This window comes from Poecilia reticulata, linkage group LG4, assembly GCF_000633615.1.
Source record: "Poecilia reticulata strain Guanapo linkage group LG4, Guppy_female_1.0+MT, whole genome shotgun sequence".
Classification (NCBI taxonomy): Eukaryota; Metazoa; Chordata; class Actinopteri; order Cyprinodontiformes; family Poeciliidae; genus Poecilia; species Poecilia reticulata.
The window spans coordinates 12,100,514-12,120,363 of record NC_024334.1 but is presented as its reverse complement, the minus strand read 5'-3'; the positions used below and the strand labels follow the sequence as shown (position 1 = coordinate 12,120,363).

Below are 19,850 nucleotides of genomic sequence, written 5' to 3'. Positions count from 1 at the left end.
TATATATGTTTCAATTGTCCTGATTTATTAAGATGCACTTGCATATTGTCATAATTAAAATGTAAATATTCCCAGTTAAGATTTGCTCTCCGGTCTGTAATGCCTTTTTTTTCTCCATCTGGCATGCTGCTTAGCCAATTTGCTGTCACTTGATCCTTTTTATCATCTGTCGGCCAGAGGATGGTCCCAACTGGCCAAACTGCCTGGCAACCGTAACCAAGGGGCAGACATATCTGTGCTAAGGTTTGAGTTAAATGTAGTGTGAATGAAGTAACCTAAAGGACCTACAGTCATGCTGGGATTTTGGTTAGATGACGCATGGATTAAATTGTGAGGATAGTTGAGGTTGGTCTTTGGATGGGACTATTTCAGTCTTGTTCACTACTTTACATTTTATGTTCTGTGTATTAGAAAAAGTAAATGAAGATTGGAACCTGTTGGGCTGAAATGGAAAAGGATGGAAAAAGAGGTGGAGTAAAAGGGAAGAGAAAAGGGAGTGGGGGTAAGTTAATAGAAAATCGACTGCAAGAGAGATAAGTGATATGTAAATAGGAAATGTCTCTAAATTTACCCCTGGGGAAAAAAGCCAGTCTGAGAGATGGGATAATGTTTCAGGGAGCCTCAGGTGCAGCCAGGAGGGTAGGAAGGAGGGAGATCAGGGAGGAAGAGGGAGGGTTTTGTTTGGGTGTGTGTGTGGAAAGAGAGAGAGAGCAAAACTTGAGTGTGCGAGCTAGAGAGATTGTGTGGGGAGGGAGGGAAGTGTAAGCCAGTCGCAGCATCTCTCCTCACTGCACCAGGGCTGAGGGACTCCTCGTCACCTCTCTTCCCTCGCTGCAGTTTTAACTCATCTCCATCAATGCAGTCATCCTTTTTTTATTTTGCTTGTTGCTTTGGATAACTGCGTTGCTTTTTCATTTTCCCTATTCAGGATTCAAGGATTTATTTGTTGAAAAAAACAAACCCAAAGCATGGATTGCCTTGTTTGACTGAGGCAAAAGGGGCTTTTTCCAAAACCCAACGCTAAACACCGGGACTCCAACTGGGACTTTCTTTTTGTTGCTTTGCTGCTAGAGTGGATTCCCCCCTTTTGTTGAACTTCCAGGGTCTTGATCAGAGTGAAAGATGTGGACTTAAAGACAAAGGCATAGGATCCTATACAGCTTTTGAGGAGTAGTTAGAAAAGCTACGGTTGCATCAAGCACTTGTGGAGAAGGTATTATGTCAGTAGCAAGTTTATGGGATAATTGAAAGGTGCACTGATTGATTCTGAGACCTGTTTCTGCAAGTGTGGCCACAGGGATTTCTGAGGAGTGGAAGTGAGTGGAGCTCTGAGTTTATCAGCTGGCCTCTCCTTACTCCTTGAGTGTCCTTTCACCCAACCCCATGGGATTCTGACATTTCACCCTTCTATCAGATCCTGGATGTTTTCGCATTTTGTTTTGTTTGTGCAACTTGCAGTCCAGTAACTCTGAGAGGCAAGCTCGTACTTTTGGATTTAAGCCTTTTCTGCGTGACGGAGATATTTTGACACGCTTTGTTTGACCAAATTCTAGTAATGCCTTATAAACAAATTCTCCCCCCACTGCCGTATGCGCTGAAAGAGCTGTGACATTATCTGCTGTGGACATCCCGCTGTTATTGTAGCCTGTGTCTGTGTTTTGATTTGGACAATAGCTGGGCATGCATGGGCTCCAGACGCTGACAGAGAACCACCAAAATAAGGGAAGCCTCCTCCATCACTCGCCACAAATTGAAACTTTGACTTAAACTGAAGAGCCAATCCTTATGAGGCTCTTTAAAATAATCTAAGATATATTTTTTGTGTTTGGGAGTATCTGCTGGAGGAAGCATGCTCTCAGTTTTGTCCCGTAACCTTGTGTGGTTTCCTTCTTCACATCTTCTGTGCTCTCTGCCCCTGTGGTGACGACTTAAAATCTCCAGCCTCCTGGTGGCAACTCTCATTAAAATCATGCGACGAGGCCACAGATCGGGGCTCCAAACCAGCAGGGAAACTCGCCTCTGGGATCGATGCTGGTAGCGGGACTAATGCCACTTCACTTTTGGTTGAATCATTTTTCCTATTCCACCGACTGCCATGACCAGCCATGCTCAGTTTGAAAGAAGAGAGAAACAAGTTGCCATGCTGTTTCAGAGACCGTACTGATTTTCCTCCAGTCACCGTTCACTTGATTGAGACCCAGCGATGTGAGGGTATGCTGAGCAAAAGCACAGGTGTGCTTGAGAGAATAATACGCTTTTTGAACTGAGGGGTGGTGAAGAACCAGAGGGACACAGGCAGAACTCCGGTTTCAAGTCAGTCTGCTTATGGGTGGCATACGACAAATCTGACTCACCTACACCGAGAAAATGAACCACTCTGAACTGACGACAGATCCTACGCTCACCGCCAACAGCAGCGATGGAGATATCTTTTCTGGCAGGGTCTCCAACCACTCCTGTCCGTTGGGATGGGGGTTGAAGGAAGGCGTGGAGGCGTGCATATTGGAGACTGTTGTCATCGTGCTTTTGACGGTCCTCATTATCGTCGGCAACCTGACGGTGATCTTCGTGTTTCACTGTGCCCCTCTGCTGCATCACTACACCACAAGCTACTTCATCCAGACGATGGCCTACGCTGACCTGCTGGTTGGTCTCAGTTGCCTTGTGCCCACCTTGTCTCTGCTACACTACCCAGCAGGTGTCCAGGAACCAATCACGTGCCAGGTTTTCAGCTACGTCATCTCGGTTCTGAAGAGCGTCTCGATGGCCTGTTTGGCCTGCATCAGTGTGGATCGTTACCTAGCCATAACTAAACCACTATCATACAACCAACTGGTGACGCCATGTCGACTACGAGGCTGCATCGCCATCATTTGGGTTTACTCCAGCCTGGTGTTCTTGCCCTCCTTCTTTGGTTGGGGTAAGCCAGGATACCATGGGGATATATTTGAATGGTGCGCTCACTCTTGGCCCACCTCGGCCATATTCACTGGCTTTGTGGTGTGCTTTCTTTATGCACCCGCCGCACTAGTCGTCTGTTTTACGTATTACCACATCTTTCGCATTTGCCAACAACACAACAGGGAGATCAGCGAACGGAGAGCCCGGTTCCCCAGCCAGGAGATGGAGCCCGGGGAGGGGAACAGCGGTGGGCATCACGGAGGGCACGGACCAGATCGACGCTACGCCATGGTGCTGTTCCGCATCACAAGCGTTTTCTATATGCTTTGGCTTCCTTACATAATCTACTTTCTTCTAGAGAGTTCCCACGTGTTAGATATCCCAGCCCTGTCCTTCATCACCACATGGCTGGCCATTAGCAACAGCTTCTGCAACTGTGTCATCTACAGTCTGTCGAACAGCGTGTTTCGCTTGGGCATGCGCAGACTGTCACAGACTATGTGCTCTTTCAGCCACTGTGGTGCAGACGAAAGGGATTTTGGGGAGCCCAAGCCGAGAAAAAGAGCAAACTCATGCTCCATATGAGTGACTGCTTTATTAACGGGGTTTAAATTCTCTTAAAAAGTTCATTTTCAGTAGAAAATCTGGAAAGGCCTTTCTGTTTTGTCAAATGATAATCTTGACTCGCTCAAAAATAAAATGGTGACTGGGGTTTTCAAGGAGACGGATACAGTGTCTAGACAGAGAATATTAATGAGAGGTGGGCTTTCTGTGATGGATTTTATTATACCGCACCACAGAGGCTTAGTCAGGCCTTTACATTTTGCCAGGCCGAGTGCAAAAGCAAAACGACAAACATCCCCAAAAAATGAACCATTAAACAGCTAATTTTACCTTAATGCTTGTCAAACTTTTATTTATACTTGTGATTTTTAATCCTTCATAATGTCTATTTAAATCCACTTTAAGATCCCTCATTAACATTAGACATATTTAAAGACACGAACAGTGACCATGACAACAGCAGCTGATAAATATTAAAGTACATAATCATGACTGTTTTTTATGTATTCAGTTATTTATTTATTGAGGAAAATATCGTTTTTCTAGTTATTCAGTTTGTTTTCCTTCGACCACAGATCTGACTGTTGAAATCAGCGCCTTAACAAAGTTATCAATGCATTTGATTTATTTATTTTATTTATTTCTAAACTAATTATTAGCTATAAATGGAAGAAAGCATTTTTTTTCCCAAATGTAGGGATAGTCGCCCAGATGTGTCTTGTGTTTTCTGTGTGTTTTAGAGTGATGTGTTGAAGATGGTAGTGGATTTTATTTTGGAGCAGCAAAGTGTGGGGGTTTAGATTAATGTAATCTGATGTAGTTTGAAACTGCTGTAAGGATAAATCTGATCTGAAATTACATGCCCAGTTGTGTAAATGTTTAAGGCTGCAGGAACACGGTTATGGGTCGTAGATCTGTGCATTGAACAGTACTCTATTATTCTTTCTTGTTTGTTTCGTCTTATTTTTCTTATTTTTTACACTTTCTTCTTAATAGTGCTCTTAATCATTTTTCTGCTCTTTTTATCAATACATTGTGATAAATAGGAAAGATGACGCAAAGCCCCTCACACAAAGGTTGGTGGGAATGAAAATGAGATAAAACTCACATCTATATAATGAAATTAAAGTGTTTTACCAGACAGTTTTTAATATACTGACAGTTTAAAAAATAAAGAAAAGAAAAAAAAAATTAAAACTGTAGTTCTTTGTTTTAATTTTAATTACTTTTCCTGTTTCGTCACAGCCTGGCCAAAATATTTCAACCTCTTAAACCTTTTTTCATATTTTTGATGCTACATCTATAAGCTTGAGTGTAATTTATGGGATGAACCAACACAAAGTGGTGGATAATGGAGAAAAATAAACATGAAACATGGTTTCAATTGTTGCATTCATTTTTATTCAGACTTCCTGAGTCAATATTTAATAGAGCAGCAATTTGCCGTAATTAGAGCTGCAAATTTTTTAGAGTACGTCTCTACCAACGGAGACTCAAGTTCTGCTCCTTTGTCTTCCAAAAATAGCTCAAACTCAGTGAGGTTGGATGGAGAGTATCTCTGGACGTAAATATTCAAGTCTGGCCAGTGATTCTTCACTGATTTCAGGTTTGTTCTTGCTGGTCCATTACATACAAATATATTTTGAAAGCACCTCATTGTAATTCTGGATGCAACGTAAGTTAACTGACCTTCTCTTAAATCTTTTCCTGCCTGAACGGGATTATATTCGTTTATTTGTCTCCATTCATCGATTCATAAATTGCAAAAACCCGTCCCTGCTGAAGGAAGGCATCCCCACAGCATAATGCTACTCCTACTATGTGTCATTGTTGATATGATGTGCGGTCCAGTTCATCCTAAGTCTCTTCTGACCGTTCTTCCTCATGTTTGCAGTTTGCTCTACATGACTGATTGCAAACTTTAAGCAGAATATCTTATAGTTCCTTTAATTACTTTTTTCCTATTTTCCATCATGACCAGATTGTCAACAGATGTCCAACCTGAGCCTGTGGCTTTAAACTTTTGAATTTAAAGCCAGAAGTTTAAATAATTTAAGTTATACCTTCTAACCCAGTTTGATCAAATCTGTAAGTATTCTGCTTATAAAATTAAAGAAATTGTATTCATCCTCTTTCATTGATGCATTACTTTGTGTTGGTGTATCACATAATATCCCTAATAAAATACATGGTTGGATTTAGTTGTAACATGTTAAAATAGATAAAGGTTCATGGTTATGGGATATTTTGTAAGGGATAGGATGCAAGCTTCAAATAAAATGAAAAATAGCATTTAGTTTTTATTCTCATCTATTGCTTAAGAGCAAAAATATTCCAGTTTTAGCCCTGACCAGCTGCTTCCTGGTAAAATATAATTAATGTTTCCAATAGGAGCTTCTCTCAGTTGAAGTCCCATACTCTCACAGTAATGTTTAAGCCTTAACATGTTAGGTACTTTTTGGGATTCTTTTTGCGTTTAATAGGAAAAGCAACAGAGCACACGTGTCCCTTTAGGACTGTGTTTTGCCCATTTGCTATTCTCTGTGTTTTCCTTGCTTTAAAGCTGCTGATTGCATTGTCGTATGTTAAAAAGCAGATTGCATTCAGACTTCTTAGGAGTCAGTGTGGCTTTGTTTTTAAGCCAGGATTTGGTAAATCGTAATGTGACTGGAAACGTTTGTTTCTTGTAGCTTAATGATCTACCGCCTTCATCTCTGGTTAAAATAATGAAAGGTGAATTCTGTGAAGCTACAAAATGTTTTTCATGCAGCTTTAATGCACTACACATTGTTCTGCTTACGTGCCTAAAAAAAAAAAAGGTTGTTTTGTAGGAAATGGATGTTTAGAAATGATAAACATGAAATGCTGCATTTTTAAAACCACCCTGAACATATTCAAGGATCATTGGACTTTCTTTGCCATGACTTTGTGAAAACTACAGTGACAACCACTGGAACTATGAGTTGCTTTTAATCTTTGATTTCTCTCTGTCCCATCTGTGGTAGATTTCCCCTTTGTAGCTATACTGTCTGGTCTATATAAAGAATAACAAAGGGAAGCACCAACAAATACCAGCCTCACAATACTCTGTCATTTGGCTTTAATGGGATGCATTTTTGGTGCTTCTTTTTTTAGTTCTGTTGGATTTTAGGTGAAAATTAGGTCAGGTAGAGCAAATGTGCTGATCAGTCCTGTATAAACTTAATGATGTGGTAAAAACTCATAAACAGAGAAAGAAAAGTTTCTTTTAAAGTAAACTTATACAGTTCATTTGTTAATAAAATTGACTATGTTTACTTAAATTGCTAATTATTCTTCATCTGGTATGATTTTTTACAGGGTATGTCAAAGATTTAAAAGAAAAAAACGACAACAATAAGTTAATGTTTCTGTACGGCACTGAACAAACCGCAGTGGTAGCAAGTCAAAAACTGTAACATGTTGTAAACAAGTCCTCTTGATTTCATGTGCATTGATAGGAACATTTGCACACGACTATAAATTAGAGGGTGATAGATATTTATTAATAAAGTGGTTTATAAATATTTACACAGTATACTGTATATTGGAATACTATATGTAAAGTGTGTGTAACTTGTTTTTACTCTGCTGTGATCCTCACTTTTCAAAAAGAGATAAAGCAAGGTGTTTGTGCATCTATTTGTGTTAAAACAACCTGTATAGGCTGCTGCTGTTTTGAGTAGAAGGTGAGTTTATTAAATTACACAATCTATATTTTTTTATTTTGAAACTGTGTCAAAAAGACTATGGTTTTGCTGTTACTGCCGAACCAAATAAAAGTAAAAAAAATAGTTGACGTACACACTCCATGTTGTTGCCGTTATTTGTTCTTTTATTTTCAAAAGGAGCAATTATTGACATCTTTCTCCAAACGAATGAGAACAAGAATAATGTTTTTATTGTTGTTGTGTTTTACATTCAATAATGAGACAATAGATACACATTTCAGCTTTTATCTAAAGATACTTACATGTGGATCTGCTTTGTGGAGATGTGTGACAATATCTACTTTTTGGGTGATTTTTCAACCCAGGTGTTTCCTCTTATAGTAATAAGTTAAACAATAAGTTGAGCTGAAAGTTGGCTCTCAGTTGGCTTTTTTCTTGATCAGACTGCATTGAAGGTTTGAGTTGTAACCAATGTAAAAATCTGAGCTTTTCAATAAGTAAAAAACAACCTGAGCTTCTGCACAAACACTGGCCATATGACTACGTATGATTATTTGGAGTATCTTGCAGAACCTGCAGAACTGTTTGGACTGAGCCAGTCATTCTCCACACCTCAGCTCCATAGGGCATGCATTTTACCTACTGAGAGGAAACTGAGGGGATTAACCCCCCAAGAAACAAGCAACAAATGCCAGAGGCCTTGGTGAAAGCCTGGAAATTATTGTGATCACAGTGGCTCGTCCAGAAAGTAAAGACATTTCAACTACATATTAATTATTGATTATTGAATTAAAGTAAATTGAGTCCGTCCATCAGTTAAAATTAACTTATTTTTTTTATTTCAAACTCATTTTCTTTGCAATCTTCAGCAAAAATAAATTTTCTTCACTGATATTTTTATAAGGAGAAATTAGCAATAAATTGAACAAAATAATTGTCAGTAGTTCTTCAAAGGAGTGAGTAGTTGTGGAGAATTGCAATCTGCATGTAGCTCTGTACTTTTGCCTCAGAAGAAGTATTAAATGTATCATATAGCATATGCATTGGATTTCTGTCCTGGAAATCCACTTCTTAGTAACATGTTGTAAGAAAATGCAACTCAAGATTTAAAATTTCAACTTATTGCCGAATGAGTGAGTTTATGTTGCAATGTAGCGTCATCTTGTACGTGTATTTCTTCTTCCAAACCATCATATCTTCTGTTGATATTTACTTTGTATGAGCGTGCTTTGTTCCTGATTGTAGATGTGCCTTTGAAATCCTTCAGATGAGCTTCTAAACCTCCAGAATGTTACTATCTTAGGATTTAGTGAAGAAAGCTTTAAGGGGAGATTGTAAATAGTTCAAAGTAAAGAACTGAAACATCTTGGAAAGGATTTCTTTGAAGTTGGAGACTAGAGCAAGAGTGGCACTGGTTGGATAGAGATTTGAGAGAGTTGTAGAAAAATCAAGAGCTTTATTGTAGAAACAGTTAAAGAAAAAGAAAGCAAGAGACCTTGGCAATAATGCTACAAAATGAAGAAATCAACTGCAAACAATATACTTTGTCATTTCCCATTCTTAGAATGTCACGGCATTTCAAGTGGATGGATTTTAACATAAAAGGACTTTTGTGTCTTTCACAGAACTTTGACCAATAAAACACCTTTGGTATAAATTAGGCTACATTCACACAGCAGATCTTGATTCTCAATTCAATTTTTTTTATTTTATTTTATTTTTTTCTGAAAGTTCTTCTTTTGTGTGGTTTTTCATTCTCCTGAATGATGTGACCGCAGTGAGACTTCTGTGTGAACGGTTTACGTCCCAAAGCGACCCGCATGCACAGAGGAAGAACGTTGATGTAACCGTTTACAGAAGTAACAATGGATGCAGTTGTCTACCGATTGTTTTTAAAGTTTATTCAGCTGTGGGAGTCAACAGTATCATCGCAAGTTCATAACATAAATGAAACGAATAAAAAGGAAGCACAACTAATGGCAATGGCCTTTTGTGGAGCATTGACTGTAGTTTCTGTAGAGAAACTTGTCTGGATATGCAGTCGGAGCCAAGAGTGGAGGGATTAGGATGTGATGCACTTCAGTGACAAATATATTTTACATGAGTTCATAATCATAATTTATAGCCATTGTTTAACCACTTCTTCCTTTTTCTGGTGCAAAATTATTATGCATGTGTCACATTGATGACATGAAAGTCAGATAAAATGTGACATGACTGTTCAGACTGCAGACATAAAGCCTTCTTGTCCAACATCAATGTCTGATCTCTGTGCTTCTTGAGAAATAGTAAAACAAAAACAAAAAAAACTCTCTTTTCCAGAAGAGTCAAAGCTCCTGTGGCAGCCATCATATCTCCACCCGGCCTAGAGTCATCTTTAACACTCTGGATTAAACATTAGGCTTAATTGTTTTCTAGCATTTTGTGTTCCTGATAGAAAGTAAAAATTGTGACAAAATGACAGGATGTGAATCATATTAAGTCCAGTGAGAAAATGGTTAAGCCCAAGATTATTCATACCCCTGGCAGAGTTAGCTTTAAAGTAATCTTTTAATTTTATCAGCATGCTTCTTCTAACTGGAAGTAATACTAATGCTTTGGAGTCCTGCCTTGATTCTGATTGAGAATCTGTTTCTCCATCCACCCACATTATTACAGATGCGACTTGACTATTAGGATTCAGCGTGGATGCTCGTTATTATTGTTAATGTTAATGTTACTATAGTCTTTTTTTTTTTTTAAAGGAGCAATTTCATTTCCAACTCTTCATAATCTTTTCCCTTCAGACTTAAAGTGAGATATTAGGCACAAGTCAAATGTTCAGTACAACTTTAACCCACAGAGAAATTAAGACATTTTGAGAACCAGATTAAAGTTACTTTTTACCACTCTGCAAAACTATATAAAACACATTCTTACTAAAAATGCTTGAGCCATTTCTCTGTGTTCAGAGATAAATTGTTTTTGGAACAAAATATGCGTTTTTATTTTTGTTTGGGTTTTTTTTTGTTTTTTTTTCCAACAGACAGCTTTGCAGTCACAGTTACCATTCAGCCAACCCAAAATGAGCAGCTCCCAGTCCAAGCCAGCTCAGTATTCACAGCCAAGACTATATTAGGAATTCCCTTTCATTTCTACAAATGGCCTGCAATCGACTACGTTTTTCTTTCCTGTTCCATCCTGCCACTTCCCTCCTTCCGTCCCGGTTGAGAAAGGACCACCTGACCCTCTGCCGAGGTGGGGATCATAATTGGAGAGGAAGCCAGATCCTGTCTCGGAGTGCTGATGGCAGAGCCTCGCGGCAGTCACCAAAAGCCTTTGATGGTGTAACGAGGACACACTCATACACCCACTCTTCGACTTTCTCATGCATCTTACATGACTCTTTGAGTATGTGGGCTGCAGACTGTGGTTTGATAGCTGACAGGTGTGTCCTTTACAGGCTTTAATAGCTCCAAACAACTTTTATAATAGAAGCTATTAAGGCTTAGATAAGAATTTACTACTTTTTATTCTACTGGGGGCAATAATTTGTGGACTAAATGTCAAATCATCCACTGGCTTGCAGAATGTTTCCTTCAACCTAATTATTGTTCTCAATCATAGACTTGAAAAAGTAATTTATTTTAAACTATGTGTTAAAGTCTTGTGCTGGGGAGTATTCTCATACAAAAGGATTCCAACAAGGGTTTAGTAGCTTTTATATTGATAATTTTTCTGCGTTTTCCTTTTGTTTAAAGTAAATACCCCACAATCTAATGTTGTGGCAAAGGCTGCTGTCTTCAGATTTCACTTTCAAATACAAGTAGAGGAAACAAAAAGACATTCAATTATTTAACATTATGTTAAATAACATAATGTTAAAGTCTAATCATGGTGTTTTTATTTTTGGTTTTATTGCACAATTTGTGGAACATGCAGAAAATATAGTCTTTTTGGGCTTTAGACCCAGAGCATTGAGACATTATGATGTACCATAACATGAGGATGTGCTGAAATTTTTACTTCATCCTGCTGCTTAAAACTGGCATTGCTGGAAGATATTTGTCATCTATTTCATTGTTATATTTTTTGTAATTTTCCAAGTATTTGACCAGTCGTGTTTTCTGTTATTGCATCCCTTGTCGACATAGTTGTCAGCCGCATTTTGCACTTGCAAAAAGTGGGTGAGTAATTACTTATTAGTAGATATCTGAACTATGTTTTGATCACGTTTGTCAGGCTGCGTATGAATATTTGTACAAATATTCCATTCACATTTATAGCCACAACACACAGCTTGTCGCAGTAATCTTTGATTTAACCAGTAGACGTACAATATAATGATGACCAAAACCTTCGTACGAACATGTTGTAGTTGTAACATCGATCACTGTTGTATTCAGTTGCTCACTTGGTCGACCGCAGGTATTTATCCATCTTTTACATTGTTCCAGACTATTTTTGAGTTTTGGAAAAGGAATAAACTCTATTCCTCCCTCTAAATGCTTTGGGTAAAGCATATCTTAAGTACATGTTCCCCACTGATGACGTTTGGCCATTTTTTCTGATTATTTTCCACCGTATCTCTGTGACTGCAGCATATTTCTAATGATAAACCTCCAGGTAAGGGGCGTTTACAAATTTTGACCACTGATTGGTCAGTTGCTGACAAACCTGCTGGATTGATTGACAGATGGCGTCATGTCGGATGGCTTCCAGACTGAAAGCAGCACTTCCTCAGCTTTCTGCTAGAGTATGTAGCACTTTGACCTGCTCACCCACAGAGAAGTGGAGCCAAATAGACCCGGCATTTTCAAAAATAACAAGTAGATAATGACCACATTTTATCTGCATTTTTTTCCTGCTAAAACTAACAATAGAAGCTAAGCTTGCATGGTGAGTCAGAGAGGAAGAGATTAAATAAAGGAGGGAAAATTGTGATGAGACCCTGTGATTCAGAGAGCCGTGTTTCCACATTGATCTGTTCAACTGCCTGGAGCAGTTTGATAGATATCTTGTCTCTAACGGCTGCATGGGTGCAAAGCGCTCAGTGGTCAAAGTTAAACAAGTTTCAACTTCGACCTGAGCACAGCACCAGTTCCAGCACACTGTAGGAGCTGCGCTCCACTTGCTCTTTGCTCAGCAGAGCTAAAACCATTGTTGCATGGCATACAACTGAATGGGCATTCAGCGTGGAAACTGCTTTTAAAGAGGTTAGTTGCATCTGACACCGTCTGGCGGTGTTGGTGAGTTTTGGCAGACAGAGATGCTGTTGGAGCAGAAAGTGACTCCGTCCAGCCGAGAAGGAGAGAGACGGAGGAGGTGGAATCAGCTGAGCAGAAATGGAGGCTGGTTCCATGAAAGTTAAACAGCAGAAACTTTTCTGCTGGAAGTACGGAGACTGAGAGGTGTGCAGATCATCTTTGTGAAAGATCTAGATTTCAGTGGATCTTTTTAATAGTCACCTTAATAAAATAATGGCCTAAGTCATTTTTGATCATTGTTGCCTAAATTATCTTTTGGGAATAAAAGAGAGTGTTTTTTGTTCTTTCTTTTTTGACAGGAATTACTTTTGGCAAAAAAAACAAAAAAAAACATGACTTAGGCCAATACTTACAGAACCCCTTTATGGGACATGGGGGATTTTTTTTTTTTTTTCTTTTGCGTTCCCTCACAATAATTTACTAATCAGTTCATACGGCATAATTGAATACTGTTGGCCTTTCTTACGTTGGCCATCACATTTTCTCCTATAATAGGAAGTTTTCGTAAGGTTTTTCCATGTATGTTAATATCTCGTAGGGCTGCACAGTGGCGCAGTTGGTAGAGCTGTTGCCTTGCAGTAAGAAGGCTGTGGGTTCGATTCCCTGCCCCAGTCTTTCTGCATGGAGTTTGCATGTTCTCCCTGTGCATTGGTTTTCTCCGGGTACTCCAGCTTCCTCCCACAGTCCAAAAACATGACTCTTAGGTTAATTGGTCTGTCTAAATTGTCCCTAGGTGTGTGTGCATGGTTGTTTGTCCTGTGTTGCCCTGCGACAGACTGGCGACCTGTCCAGGGTGACCCCCGCCTCTCGCCCGGAACGTCAGCTGGAGATAGGCACTAGCAACCCTCCCGACCTCACTGAGGGACAAGGGTGTAAAGAAAATGGATGGATGGTTAATATCTCGTTATAAAATATCCAAAGTTTTATATCTTTTTCTTTAGGATAGAAATGCACCACAAACCTGAGATATAATGAGATACGGCTAGTTCACCACAACGAAGCGTGCCATGAATCCTAAAGCTGGCAAGCAAGGCCACAGATGACTGTGGATAACAGTAACTTTAACAATAAGTTGCTTCTCCACCATTGGAACAATTAGCAGAGTGTTCACGAGGGTGATTGACAGCGCTGAAACACTCCTCCTGGCTCTGATTGGTTATTTTTGTTATTTCAGGCTGAAAATTAGTCAAACACGTAAAAACCATATTTTTGTAAAAGTTTCAAAAATATACTGCAGCTTTATTTAGTGACTTCATATCAATTTGATTATTAATGAAACAATTTTTTTTACATTGGTTGTTTTCTCAATGGAAAGTATCAGGACTCATCCTTCAGACTGGGTTTTAATAACTCTTATGAGAAAAATTGATTTACTGTCTTTATTATCTTTTAAGCGTAACTTACTGCTTCTCCACCATTAAGAATGAAATGACAAACTGAACGCTACTCATTCACAGCTGATTGATTTGTTTAAGTGAAACAAAGTAACACCAAATGACAAATTAAGTCTCATTGTTAATATGGCTTTAAATTCTTTATGCAAATTTATAAATCTGTGTTTATCCCCACTTGATCATGAAAGCAGAATTTGATGCTTGACAGACAGCCTGCAGTGTAGTTAGGAGTCTCAGTAGAGCGCAACGGGGGACTTGACATTATCTTAACAGGAGTCTCTTTTATTTTGTAAATGCCACTTTGTCCCTAATTGCCCTGGTAATTGAACAGATATTGGCTCATTCTCCATTTTTAAACAGAAGCTCATCAAGGAGCAACAAGAACATTTACCTGCTCAAATATTGTATTTTGAAAAAATATCAGAAATGTGTGATTATTCAGACGGTACTTTTATTTCACCTTTTGGATCAACTATTGCCTTCGGTGGACTGATGTTCCATCAGAGGCCACTTAACTAAAGTAAGAACTTTCTCTTCCATCTCTCCTAAGTGCTTGACTCGCTCAAATTCACATCGAGTTCCTATTGAGTCAACAGTACTTTACTGTTTTCATCTCAACCTCTGGAACAACCTTGCCTCTTTTTTTGGGGGGTGACATTAACCTTGTGTTCAACAATTCACTGTATGAAATTTCACCTGGTTAATCACATAACACCCCTTTGCTGAGCTTTTACTTTGAAATGGTCCTTATTAGTCATAATTAACCTTTTAGATTGTTTCCTAACCTAAAACCTACAAATAAAGGAAATATTTGGTTAAGAGCACCAACAATTAAATAAATTGGTGTTTTGGTTATTTTTTTCTTGGTCATAACAATGCTTCTTGGAAATAAAGCATATGCTGTTGGAAAGTCTGATTCTTTCCATTTTTATTGTGCATTGTAAGTAAAATGCAATGGTGTAATAAATAAAAAGCAGTTTACCTATCACAAGTTTGGTCTAAACAGTTAATTAAAGAAGTCAATCAGATTCAACTCTCTAAATTTCTATAATTGGCTGCTAAAAAATATTTGCCGTACTTTGATATTTTTTCAAAATTTTTAGTATGAAAATATAAAAAACATTTTATTTCAACTCCCATTTAGTTTTCAGTTCTAACATTTCTAGAGGAAACCCCTTAAATCATTTTGTCCACTTTTAAAATCCCCCATCTGTCGATTCATTTTAGTTCCTTCTCGAACCAGAAACACATTTGAGGGTTTTCCATCCCTCCGGGTGAAACTACCTGGAAGTGCATGCTAATATCACAATGATTAAATGGTGTCGGACTCGGAACACTAAGATGCACTTTGCACAAGTGAAACTGAACCAGAGAGCTAATGTCTTCTTGCAAAGTAGATCTTTATTGCAGAGTGAGCACTCTTTGAATAGCTGATGCTTGGTTTCACATTTATTGTCAGATTTTTAATCTGGTTTAAGTAAGGGAAAGGTTAATGCCACCATGTTAATTTTCTGCTTAAGGGTGTTGGCTGGGAATCCCGTACACCATAAATATTACAAACCCTCATAAATATAGTTATACAACAGGAAGCAGCTTTCGTCCTCCTGGATTACAGGTTACATGACCACAATGCTAACGTTAAGGAAATTATGTTTTTAGGTGGATAAAATACATAAAAACTATATTCTAACATAATCTCCAACTCATATGTTACCTTAATACATTGCATCATTATTTTTTTGTTTATTTTATTATGATTATTTGCTTCATTATTATAACTATTGCAGTTAGTGTTTTTGCTTTAAGATTTTACTCCAAACAATAAAATTTTTTGGATACAATAAAATCTATTCAAAAAATCTCTCAAAAATGTTTTAATCAATCTCCAACCACATCATAGTGAAAATTAAACCACAATAAAAAGAATAATGTGCTTAAAAAGAAAACTATTCCCACATTATGAGCAAATTATTAATTTCTAATGCATAAACCTTTTACATTTTGTGAGACATTATTTCAAAAATACTCCAAATCCACTAGTTTATACTCTAACTAAGCAACTGCACATCCTTATCTAAAATACTGAAATAATTCCTGTCGGATCATAATTTTATATGAATATATTCCAGTAAAAACCATGTATTTAAGACAGTATTGTCAAACAATTTTTTTTATTAGTTGGGATGATAACAAAATAAATTGAAGTGTTGCAATTCTAAGAAAATTAAGTAAGACATATTTTAAGGACTTGTTTGTTCAGGTTAAACCCTGTCAGATATGTTCTTAGAACCATTGTCCTCTGTTACCACCAACAGAGGACAGGATACATTTGAACCCCCACTCAGGAGAAAAAAGTAATTGTTTATTTTATTAGGCTTAATTTGTAGCAATGTTTTTCCTGCAGAGGCAAAGATTGGATAATAGACAGTCAAGGACAAATTAGTTTTTTATTGTTTGCTTCACTGCAGACCCTGGGAAGTGAAGCTTTGCCAGCAGATGCAGAAGCACCTTATCTAATTCCCTCTCAGGGCTTTTTGGATGAATTAAATACCAGAAGACAGTCAAATTACCCCCTTGGCTCCTCAGCATTTCTCGTTCCTCCTCTCACCTGCCCTCTCTCTGTCCTCCTATCCTGGAGCACACATGCACTCTGAGCCCGTCTCTGCGAGACACAAATCCAGCATAGATACTACAGTAACTTACTTTGAGCTGCTGTGATGTAACTTGTTCTTCCTCTGCAGTGTTTTACTCTCTTTGCCATCAGAAGTGAGAAGAAAGTGACAGGAGATTAAAAAGCAAAAGTGAAACGGTGGTTTGGTATATAAGGAGCGGTGTGACTTTCTGCTTCCTGAGGAGCAGTTGGAACCAGAAGTTTACATACACTGGATAAAGAGAGACATCAAGTCAGGCGGAGGCAGCAGTGCAGTTGAAGTAAGAAATACTTCCCATCAGGTGGGACTTAGCAGTCGCTTAAACCCCACATTTGACTATTTTTGCAGAAAATCTGAAAATAAATTTCAGTTATGCATTAGTGCAAAAAAAAAAAAAAAGAAAAAAAAAAAGCAATGATCTGTTTATTTTGCATGATTTCTGAAATAAAACACCTGAAGGAGCTGAGTGAAGTAGTTTGGCATCTGGAGTCTAGAGGGCCACATAAAAAGCTATACCGGGCCAGATTTGACCCCCTGACCTTCAGTTTCACACATGGTCACCAGGATTTTATGGTGACCATGGCAAAACATTGACGTTATTGTCTTTAAGCCACTTTGAAACCACTTTGGCTGTATGCTGAGCGTTATTTTAAATTTAGAAGACAAATCTGCTCCTAAGTTTTTACTTCCTGCCTGATATGTCTTTAGATGTTGCTTCAGTATTTCTGTGTAATGGTCCTTCCTCATGATGGCATCTATTTTATGAAGTGTACAAATTCCTTCTGGAGCATAGCAGCTCCACACCATGACACTGCCATCCCCGTACTTCATAGTCAGGATGATACAAGCATTTCCATTTTTCCTCCAAATGAAACGATGATCATTATGGCCTTAAAATAACACATTTGAGTTAATTGTGCCTTCAATTAACTCAAATGTATCAGTTAACTTATCAGACGTCTCCAAAACTATGACATCATCATCTAGGGTTTCCCTCAGTGTTTAAAGAGATAATAACTCTTTATGTAAACTTCTGATCTTGAAGACATTAATAAATGAATCTCTTATGCTGATATTCTTTCTCTCGTTATTGTGGCATTTAGCAAATAGAAATAATTTTGGAAGAGAAGTTTGGTTTGATTTTTATTCAGACAAATTAAAAAAAAAACTTAATGTCTTTTCATTTGGTTTATGTAAACTTCTGCTATCAGCTATATATAAAGTCTGCAGCCATGAGCTAGTGTGTGTTATCTGCATGTTGGCTCAGGAAAAGTTTTGTATTTCAAGCAAACAATAAAAAGATTAAAACACTTGCAGGCACAATAATTCCCACAGTTGAAAAAAACAACTGGATTTTGTTGTGTTCTCTGCAGGACGACGTTTCTGACCCGCCACTTCACTTTTCTCATGCCCTGAGCCCCTCCGCCCTCACATAACAGAGATGCAACTCTTATCCTCCAGTAAAAAGCACAACACAGAGAATATGTCAGCTACCTGCAGGGCGGCTGCACTTTATCCACTGACCTCTCTTTGTGCATGAGTCTCTGTTTGTGTGAGAGGAGGCCATCTCTTCTATTTTTTCCACTAGATTTTGTCTCACTAAAAGCAGAGGAAAGGGACAGAATGTTCTAAAATGTCTAAAACCCCACTCTTTGCATTATGGGTATTGCTTTTAATTTTAGCATCCCGCTGAGTCACATCCCTCTGATCTGCTCAAATAATTGTACCACTTAAAACTGATCACACTTTGTTTTAATCACAAACTTTGGTGGGATCTTATATAACAGAAAACACAAAATAGGGCATACTTATTAAGTGAAAAGATTTAAATTTTCAATAATTTCACTTGAAGTAAAAATCTGAAAAGCATGACCTCATCTGTGTTTAACCTTCTGGAATCAGTACCTTATAGAACGACGTCTCACTATAAATACACCCTGAAGAGTTTGGTAAATAATTATAAATAAAAATATAAATAACACAGATTAGTGGCCAACTGAACAATAACTGAACTCAACCAAACTGACCTGAATACGAAGAACAAAAGCTGCTTCAATATGGTGGAGTAACCTAAGTACAACTTACAAGTACAAGTACAACGTAATTGGAGGTACAACATAACAATGGAATAAAGAATATATTAAAAAAACATGGAAAATAAAGCAATAATAAAGCAAATAAACATTTTAAGTGTCCCAGTAATTATTGCGATTAACAGTAAGACTGTTATTTCAGACCATTTTCAAAGAATCAATGAATAATGGCATAGTAGTTAGTTTGTGGTTGTAACATTTCAAAAAGGGGACATCAAAATGTGTGTGTGTCATATTTCATTTTTCTTCCATATTTTAATGGAAATGTGAATCACTAATAATTTAGCTCTTAGTGTTGATGTTGACTAATTCTTCAACACTGCTTATCTAATCTTGGGAAAGTTTAGCAAAAATACTTGGATCATAACTGCATAAGCATCATATCAAAGTCCTTTAATTCACTGTTGCGTCATGTCTTCTCTTGCTTGCTCGTCGCTGATTTCACTGCAAGCAAAATGAGAAATTTGCCCTTTAAGCTTCCATCTGAGTATTGTGTCTGCAATCCCAACCTGCCTTTTTTGAAATGCAAAAGCAACAAGACAATTAAAATGCCACTGCAGCGATACCAAGACAGACGAATGTGCAATCTGCCAGCTGTTCCCACACCAGCACCACCCACTGCTAACCCTCCAGGGAAGCCTGCAGAAACTTCCTCGCCTGTGACCAAGGACAGAGGTCTCTGGGGGAGCCAGTTTTTAATTATCATGCTGTGTCCTCTGAATATCACACCAATACATTATCTCACTGCAACCCAGCGAGGAGGTTTTATTGGAGCCAGGTGTGTCTGCAAAGAGATGGTGTCATTATAGCATCCATGTCCTTTAGTGCGTCAACGTTGTATCATTTTTATTTCACATGCTTTCAGCGTGCCTTCCTAAAGGTTTTAAAGCCAGATTTCTTTAGACACTTTGTATGTCTCTTCTTTCTCATTTCTGATATTAGCAGGTAAAATACTCAGATTTTTTTAGATTTTTTTTTTCTCTTAAAATGGTTTATTAATTTTATTTAGTTTTGATCATACCAGAATGTATGTATGATGTGATTGCAGTCAGACTTCTGTATGTCTGGTTTACGGCACAAAATGATGCGCAGAAAAAGAATGTAGATGTAACACAGCAGCAGAATATGTACAGAAGTAATAATGGATCCTATGAATGGATTTTAAATTTATTCAGCAGTGTTATCACAAGATCATGAGACAAAAGAAGCTAATAAAAAGAAGCACTATTAATAACAATGGCATTTTATGCTGAGGAGAAGTCTGTTTGGAAGCGTAAACAGATTTGATGTGATCCACTTCACTGACACAGAC

General features: G+C 38.0%; 2 protein-coding genes across 2 annotated transcripts in view; both read left to right on the top strand.

Moving 5' to 3' along the window:
- Positions 1–19,850, top strand: part of rabgap1l (RAB GTPase activating protein 1-like) — a 113,161-nt gene that overhangs the window by 45,261 nt on the left and 48,050 nt on the right. The window lies entirely within an intron of this gene.
- gpr52 (G protein-coupled receptor 52) lies at positions 761–7,288 on the top strand. Its single transcript, XM_008406581.2, has one exon. The coding sequence runs from the start codon at positions 2,368–2,370 to the stop codon at positions 3,484–3,486; it is 1,119 nt and encodes a 372-aa protein (XP_008404803.1). The 5' UTR covers positions 761–2,367; the 3' UTR covers positions 3,487–7,288.